Source organism: Leiobunum rupestre, chromosome 3 (genome assembly GCF_980474605.1).
Source record: "Leiobunum rupestre chromosome 3, qqLeiRupe1.1.hap1, whole genome shotgun sequence".
Lineage (NCBI taxonomy): Eukaryota > Metazoa > Arthropoda > Arachnida > Opiliones > Sclerosomatidae > Leiobunum > Leiobunum rupestre.
Window position 1 is genome coordinate 68394159 of NC_143386.1, and position 9126 is coordinate 68403284.

The following is a 9126-nucleotide window of genomic DNA, read 5'->3' on the forward strand; positions in this document are numbered from 1 at the left end:
TTGGCACATGGCTGGATATACCGCCAGACAACAAATTAGAAAAAATGCACAGAAGTTACTTTAAAAAACATCATTAGGAACCAAATTGGAAATAGTACGGAGTAGGCCAGCTAGGATGTGGATGAGGATGATGGCTTTGAGGAGAGGATCAATAAGTTGTCACGAGGAGGATTAATTAAAGTTAAGAACACTTTTTACCAAGCCATTGTTGAAATCAAAAAGTTTCAGGCCTCTTCTATGAGTTGGAAGTTCCAAAAATTTGAAACATACGACTTAAAAAATTACCATACGACATATCATGCAAATGAGACATATTCGAGAGCTTTGGAAATCTGTATGTCAAGAAAATGAAGAAATATGGTTGTTCGTTGTGCTAGACACCTTTTGAAACACCAGATGGAAATATTTGACGCGAAAAGTGCTAGAACACTACCAACATGATACTAAAGAATCGCTAAGAGCGAAGACCTAAAAGAAAATAATTCTAGTCAATAAAATGTACCAAAAAAATCTCAAGAGGTGTTCACCAAAACTGAAATTAAGTCGGGGTCAAAAAAGTCAATAACACTAATAGTTTTGCAGCCTCAGCACCTAATGCTATCTCAGACACAGTTCCTACGCTATATATACCTGAAAGCAACAATCTTAGCTTTATAAGTGATATGGGAATTGATCTCAACTTAATTTTACCATATGCATGAAATTTTTGTTTTTGATAAATATGAAGGATATTTGACTGTAAAATTATTAAAGCTGTTAAACAGGGATTGATGTCTCAATTTAGTTTTTAACGCAAAAATTATACTTAAATAAAAAATTTATTTACAAACCAATATTCAATACAAAATTTAAATATCCAGATTTTTGGTGTTTCCATTAGTTGCGTCCAGCGCAAGATCTACCAAAGACTTAAGTTTATCAATATTTGCTTGAAAGAGCCAAACAGATGAGTTACTTTTTATTCCTCCGGCAGCACGGTGCCTTCCAAAATGCTGTTCGAGTGGGTCCTGATTTAAGTGCTGGCACTTTTGTTCAGTATAAATTTAACGACAGCTTCCGTTGAAAGAGCTAAAGATAAATTTCCCTTAAAATCAGTTCTATATAATTAATAGGAGAAGTGACTTGAGTAGGATTGGCTGTCGTAAAATGAAAGTTTAGATATTTATCACCAGGTAGTTTAAACAAAATTTTGAATTTAATAGTCATTCTTAAACCCTCTATAGTATCTCTACTTAAAAGCATACGGTCTCTTTCAGTTTTGGAAAATTTCCCAGGACGATCAGCTACCTCTGCTTCCCAATCATCCAAATACTTTATGAAATCACCTTCCAGCCACTAAAAGTTTTAAGAATGTAATTTGTATGGCAATTTTGATATTACTTTCATTCTTTCATCATACACATATTCGTATGGTCTTTTTTGGATCTTCTAAAGCGATGGGATTCGTTTCAGTTTTTAACATTACACAGGTCCAACAAATTTTAAATATTGTGAAGAATTTCGTGGTTACTACATGTATATCATATTTTTTGAATGTTTCAATTCCCGAGGCAAAAGTCTCACTCAAAACCGGCGCAGCGTAGTTCACTTTCATCCGAGAGTATGAATTTAGATATACATGCCCATAAGTTAATTTTGAAACATGCTTAAATTAACCTCTCAACTTAAGATGAGTATACTACAAATGCATGCTAACTTTCCATGATACTTCTTCATTTTTCTTCCATAAAGTACGAAATATTGATAAGGTGCGGTGCATGTGTTATTAAATACAACTTTCGTTGCTCATCATCTGCATGAAATTTTGTTGTACACAAGGGTTCTTCATAGTTTTGGTCCACTTTGGCATACATGCGGAAAAATTTCCTGCTCGAAATCCCGAGTTTTCAAGCCAGCTGATGGCTTCCCATATTATACAATAGAGGTCGCTGCTTGACGCACCAGGTGTTGGAAAATGAGCAAATGGAACTTTGATTCTGTTTGTAACCCCACGAATCATTAATTGTAAGATGTAGGTTGCAAGCGGGGAAGTTGTATCACATTGAACCTTGCGTTCCAAATTATCTAAGGTGTTGTGGTGCTCACTAATATCTTTAAAACCAGTTATAAGTTAAGTATATCAGGGTTTACACACATTCATCTAATGATAGAACAAAATATTTATCTCCGGGATTAGTTATATTTGTCTCTTCAACCATCTAATCGAAAACCTCTTGACTGAAACCATATTTGTTATCTACAGTATGACGATGATTGTATAATGTCCTAACGCTTGGCAATAAAATTGTTCGAGACTTTTTAATGCCTCGTACGTTGATTTGGATTTGTTTTTTTTTATAAGAGCACCACTTAATAAACTTCTCATCCCACCTCTTTCCAAATTTCGGTAGTTCAAGGGCTCTTATTTGCTGTTCCGAAAAAATAGTCATGAAAGATCCTGGTTTCTCGTTCTGCAGCTGAGCTTTAAGCAGTCGCTTCAATGCACAAATCTCTTTTATTTTCGATTTTTCAGTTAATACAAGTCTGGTTTTTGATTTTCGCTTACTCTTATTAGATGCATGTTTTTTTAATATAACTTTACCTTCTTCAATCTTAGTCAATGCTTTGGCACGGTAATGTAGTCTCAAAACTCTTAAACTTCGTCTGTGAACAAGGCACGCTTGACATTTCTTCTTTCTCTCTCGAATCAAACCATGGCAATCATTACTATAATCCGAATTTAACTGTTCTGAATAATGGCTTTTCTTTTTGCGATTGTTTTTGATACGCGACTTGTAAATTAAAACCATGTCATCATCATCATTCCCGGGACAAACTTTGAATTCATTAATTTTTAATAGGAACTTGTAAATATCACTGTTAGTTTCCATGGCAAAATGTTCCAAGAGCTTTTCCGGGGCTAAATTAACACCCAAAGCTTTAGTTTTCATATCCATTTTTGCGGGTTATAAAAAAAGCACCGCAACAAGATTACATCATTTTTGTATTGGCTAAGGATTATACCATTAGATTTGAATTCCATGCACCAGCCAATAGGTGGTGTTATTAATGAAAAGTTGAGAGTATTTGTGATATTTTGATTTTCGCCTTGTAAACATAACTGCTTTCGTTCCATATATTTTCGTTCCTTGGGTTTAGGAGTTTCATCCTACAAAAATTGATATTTGTAGTAAATTAAAGCATATTTGAATTAAAGTTAAAATTATTACCTCTGCGTTTTGAACTCCCTTTTCAATTGATGGTGTTTCTTGGATAAAATTATTTAGCTAAAAAAGTTAATATTGTAGGTAATATTGAAATAATTTAGTATTTAGATTGGTGAGAAATTGAATTACCACTTATTCGGAAATAGATTTTTCAACAAAAAATAATGGCAGTAGCTCAGGGCTTAGAACCTCTGACAATGGAATCTGATCTGGGTTGTCTTCTGTAAGCCCAATGAAGACGTTAAAATGGTTACCACTTATGTATGTTGAGCCATTCACATTTGATATCATGAAGCCCTTACGTCCACATGCTTCACATTTTCACGTTCAGTTTTGGGTGAAGGGAAATTATTGAACCGCAACCCACTTAGTTTATTTTTTTGGGTGCTCAACAGATAGATACAATGTTTTCATACCATTTTGCACTGCCTTTGTTATTTTATCACTTTGAAATAAAACTTAATTGTTATATGATATGTTCAATAAAAAGCCAAGGGTTTACAATAACACCTCTTCAAATCACTTAAATTTACATTATAAACAACTGTAGCTATTTAAATTACCTGCCCAGAATGATATTAAGTTTTAAATTAATAAAATTGTGGTCTAATAAACTGCAGTTGATAATGCTGAAAATATATCCTACAATCAAAACTTCAAAATAATTATCTATTTGGTTTCATATTTGTTCTTATCAATAGGTGGCGCGTCGGCGTCGCTAGGCCAATCAAAACGAAGCTAACCGGAAACTCTCTTGTACTTTTTCTGAATGTTTTGCGGACAGGTCGACATTTAGGCTTGTAGAGTGGGGGACCTGTTACTCCTTTTCTCTATTACCTTTGGGGCCATGGGTCCAGTATATTTCTAGTTTTCTACCCTTTCGTGAACTTTTAGCGGACCAACAATTATGTTTCGACCCGTGGAAGTTAATAAATGAGCGATTCTGTCTGAAAAGCATCGACTTAAATGTAGTTATTTTTAAATTTGAAGGTTTTAAATGAGACTACAATAAATTAATAGGTAGATTTAAAAAAAATGTGAATAGGCAATATACATATCCGCTACGATTTCAACGTTATAGTTCGTGGACTTAAGAGCGGCGCAAGAAGATCTGCAATTGAAGAGGGTTTCTGGCTTTTCTTTCCTTTGACAAAGTAAATTTTTATTTATTTTCAAATTTAAATTAGTTAACCCGTGTTATTTATCAAATTTTCGAGCAAATGTTGATATTCGTCAAGTTTTGGAAAATTACATTTAAACCTTTAGCTATCTGACCAAAAATTATAAGTTTAATACACTCATATATGTACATAGTAAATATGTCATTTACCTTAAAAATAAAAGAGATATTATTTACAAATGGAACACTGACTGTCTTGTACCAGGGCGTAGAAAGGTATTTATTTCAGGGGATGAGGCAAGCCCTTTAAATCCACGAGATTTTGTATTGGACCGAATTCTCACTCGATCAATAAATCATTTCTATTCGATATTCATTAATATAATGAAGCGATCGACACAATTATTCATCAATAAGAAAGTTATTCCCAATCGACCGATATTGTCTATATGAGAATGAATGTTTAAGGTAGATTTATCGCATTGTTAAGTACATTTTTCCAACGCAATTTGTGCCGTATTTCAATATTTCTTTATCAATAACGAGTATCCCAACATCAAAAATATTCATAATGGCACCAAAGTGGAAAATAAGGGCTTTAGATGGGGACCAAATTTAATATATTTTAGAAATAAATTGTGTTTTTTTTTTAGAAAAGTGGGTTAAAAATGAATACGTATTGTATCCGTAGAATCATTCAGGGCCGTAGCTAGAGAAAATGGCGCCAGGGGCGAGCTGCAATTTTGGCGCCCCCTAATATAATAATATGGACGCTGGAACCATTTCACTAGGTACAATTCCATATGGCTTAGTGGTGATTAATTAGAGCTCGAACGTCTGCAATTGATTTTTAATTACTTTTATTATGTAATTACGATACCGTGGCGTAATTTAAAAAAAAGGACGCGTTGAATACCGATAAAATTCGCGTAGTGGGCAACTTTGTAGTCTCTGTTCTTAAGTGCAGTTCAGAGGTGAAGCCTCCAATTTTGGTTGCTCCGTAGGTTTGGAGAGGAGAAAGGACTAGCAATATACTGTCTCTATTATTTAACGAGCACATTGTGGTGGCGCTGGCATTCCGACGATATACACTATTCATGACTGGTTGTAAAAATTATTAACTTTGGTTGTAAAAATTATTAACTTTGGTTGTAAAAATTATTAACTTTGGTTGTAAAAATTATTAACTTGGGTTGTAAAAATTAACTTTGGTTGTAAAAATTATTAACTTTGGTTGTAAAAATTATTAACTTTGGTTGTAAAAATTATTAACTTTGGTTGTAAAAATTATTAACTTTGGTTGTAAAAATTATTAACTTTGGTTGTAAAAATTATTAACTTTGGTTGTAAAAATTATTAACTTTGGTTGTAAAAATTATTAACTTTGGTTGTAAAAATTATTAACTTTTGTAGCGGCGTGAAAATATTTCTAGGGCTCGCAACGGAACAAGATGACATCTAGGGCCCGTAAAAAGACTGGGCGAGGTCTATGACTTGTCGCGAAACTTGACTATGTCTAGGGTCCGTACGAGGTTTAATTTTGGCTTTTGCCGGAAATAACGGTAATTTAGGCGTTTTAACTCGTAAAACCATCAATGCTGCTTTTAAAGAACCCTGCCCGAAGCTCGCATCGATGCTTCATAATTTCTGAAAGGGTTTGTTCAAAGCAATATTCTAGTTTCTTCAATCCAGAGGGATACTATTTTCTGGATAATGGTAAATAAATGCACCTTTTACTGTGTATACAGAAAGTTTTAAATTGCTCGTTCTAGCTATTCTTCTAGAAAATGATATTATCGAAAATTCAGAAATTTTAAGTGTTTTATTATTGGTAACAGAACTAATAATGATGTTTATTTAATTTAAATATTGAATTATTTGTTAATTATGATTAAACCAAATCATGTTACTACTGGTGAAGTTTTATAGCAATAATACACATTTTTAATAATTATGTAATTTAAGGACCACTTAAAAGTTCCATACAATTAGCAGTTTTTAGAGGCTTCAAAAAATAATTGAAAGGAAACCGTTTAAGGGTATCCCATGAAATGACTGAGGAACACCCTTAAGGATATTCAAAGGTTTACGGAAGGGAAACACTTAAGGACAGCCAATGGTAGGCATGAGGGAAACCGTAAAGAACATCCAATCAAAACCGTAAGGTAAACCCTTAAAGGCCGACTACATAGTTATTCGGTTTACTCAGTCTCTCACTGGAAGTTCGCTCGCGGCAAGACACATATGCTATATGCAAGCAGCCAACTACGAGTGAGAACAAAAGTGGATATTAAAACCAAAAGTATACTTTGATATTCGAATCCAGCCTTTGGCCGTACACCTTTTGTAATCTGAGGCCTCCCCTTTATCCCTATTGGAACTAACCAATCAGGCTTTAGCTTTCTCACGTCATATGTTTATTTTTCTTGTCCAAAATAGTACGATCCGACACTAGCGATACCAGCGTAGATTCTTTGCAATATCGTCCGTTTGAAATTCAAACGGGCGATATTGCAAAGGCTTAGATAAAGTTATTCAAACTTTGAATAAGTTTATCTGGGCCTTTGCTATTTGACGTTATGAGTTATGAGTTATGACTGCCCTAGTTTCAAAAGTGTGTAGTCCTACATCACGAAAATCTTTAAAAACTGTAAAAGTGTTACATTGAGTTTGCTGATTTTTGCAATCCGAATTTTCTTCCGCGGCATTAATTAAATTAATTTCGCGAATCGAAATCCTACCTACAGTAACCGACAACGAAATTATTCTTGAAAAGTAAGACACGTGACCAATAGTTTTAAAAAAGAAAATTGTAAATAAAATAAAAATATTTTTAATTCCCTAAAGATTAAATTTATATATTAACTCCGATTCAATACGAATTTAAATTTAAAGGCGATTTAGTTTTTCTTTAATTCTCTTAGGAAGCAAAATCTATCGGCTCTATATTTAAAAGACTTTTTTCGCATGTCCCTGCGCGATGACCGTCAATAGTAACCTTACGCAAAGGGGAATGGAAGCAATTTGGCCCTGAGAAGGGATCTCTCAGGTTACATGGAGCAAGGAAAGGGTGACGAAGTATACTTTTTGTTTTAATATCCACTTTTGGTGAGAAACAGAGTAAACTGAATAAATATGTAGGCGACCCGGATAATGGTTACCTACGTGAGACAAAATGGATTCGGATTTTAAAGGGTCAATAAATATTAATTCATTCATTTAGTTACCTTCTAATAAGCATTTCGGAAATATCCAGTTTCCCGTCTTTAAGTCGCACTTGGCCAGTGAGGTTTTTTCTCTTACACAAATAAATTTATGATCGCAGTCTACGGAACACTCCAATTGCCGGCCTTTCGCATCAGTCTTACAAGAACGTATTTTTCCATTAACAGTGACGGTTTCTTTTTCATTCAATTTCCTACAGGCTGTAATAATGGTAAATGCAACATTCGGTTAAACCAGGTTTTCTACAGAGAGATTCGTTTTGGATAAATTAAAATAAATGCTAAAATGGTTCGGAAATATCGAAGATACCCGCTCCGTACGCCCGAAAGGACTTTAAGTCGTTTGATGGCTTGACCCTTTAACTTCAATGTATTATTTTAATAAACTTGACTTGACTTGAAATATCTGCAGGTTGCAGCCATAGGAGGGAGCGACCAATATTGGTAGTGTTGGTGTTCCGCACCGAATACCCGTTGTACTATACCCTTTCACTTTCATAAATATTTTATTTAATTTTATTTTTCTCATTATTATCTTCTATTTATTAGTATGTTTAAAAACAGCCTTTAAAAAACCAGGCTTCATTACTAACTTGCGCACATCACAGAGCAAATGACATGAACCGCCAATATGAAACTGAGTAATAACAATTTCATGGTCTTTCGATATTAGGTTTAGAATCTTTAATCTGTAAATAATGACTATTTTTAATAAACTTTAGTGGTTAAAATACATAACTTATTTAGAACTTACTTTTATTAGAAGTTCCCAGGGTTTAGCGAAAAACGAAGACGTGCACTATCTTGTAGAAATCAAAGTAGTGCCTGGCGACCGATAATGAAATAGTAAATAATAGCAATAATTAGTTTATTTGAGCTTAGGGAGAATGAAGAGGTGGAGACGATTTTGAGGGTCGCTTCGAATCCCCCTTAAAATCTTTCCCTCTAAAAAATGAAACCAACCCGGCATCTCATTGGTTACTTAAAACTTACGTGGTCCAACGCGAGTGACGTCCCCCCCCGCCCGCCTTTCGGCCCAAGGGAATATTGGTGTGTCTCAAAATAGTCATTCTGCTGAAATACAAATTAATATATTCTTTGTGATATATTCTGATTAACTCTATATTTTCATTTGCTAAAATTCCGCGTCAGCATTTGTCGGTAAAACAGAGGTAAAACCTACATCGTCGCTTGAAAGGAAAAACCACGTAACATTAAGTAATTGATTTTTGTTTTAAAGAGTTAATTATATACTATGATGAAAACTGACATCAGTGGCGAAAGCTGTATTCTTATGTTCCAAATAGTCGCGAAGATTTGACATTTCTTTATCAAGCACAAACTTTTATTTTACCGTTTTTTTATTCAACTCAATATTTACCAAAGTTCCCGACAAATACGGCTCGTTGTTTTTGCTTTTAGGCGAACATTTAATACAAGAGTCCTTTAATTATTTACTACTGACAAATTTATTTAACATTCATATTAACTAAAACAAGAATGAGAATGTGATGTATTCTGTTCTATTTCCCAGTGAAAGGGGGAAGACAGCTAAAGGGGGAAGACACACCGCTCG

At 34.0% G+C, this 9126-nt stretch overlaps 2 protein-coding genes across 3 annotated transcripts in view; both read right to left on the reverse strand.

Annotated features, from left to right (window-relative positions):
• The window catches only part of LOC149954450 (uncharacterized), a 46416-nt gene extending 37408 nt beyond the window's left edge, over positions 1-9008 (reverse strand). The window contains exons 1-4 of one of the 2 annotated variants that reach the window (XM_090169067.1): positions 8932-9008; positions 8305-8375; positions 8144-8239; positions 7554-7751 (exon numbers count right to left, since the gene is read on the reverse strand). In XM_090169067.1, the coding sequence (XP_090025193.1) occupies positions 7554-7751; positions 8144-8207 (262 nt within the window). In that variant the 5' untranslated portion in view covers positions 8208-8239; positions 8305-8375; positions 8932-9008. Of the gene's footprint in view, positions 1-7553; positions 7752-8143; positions 8240-8304; positions 8410-8931 lie in introns of those variants that run through there. The other variant, XM_090169068.1, reaches the window with a different exon arrangement.
• LOC149954451 (uncharacterized) lies at positions 841-2936 on the reverse strand. The gene is made up of 2 exons (XM_090169118.1): positions 2582-2936; positions 841-1068 (listed from the first exon to the last, which is right to left on the reverse strand). Exons 1-2 carry the CDS (start codon positions 2934-2936, stop codon positions 1013-1015), a joined length of 411 nt encoding a protein of 136 aa, XP_090025244.1. The 3' UTR covers positions 841-1012.
• Positions 9009-9126: the final 118 nt, after the last annotated feature.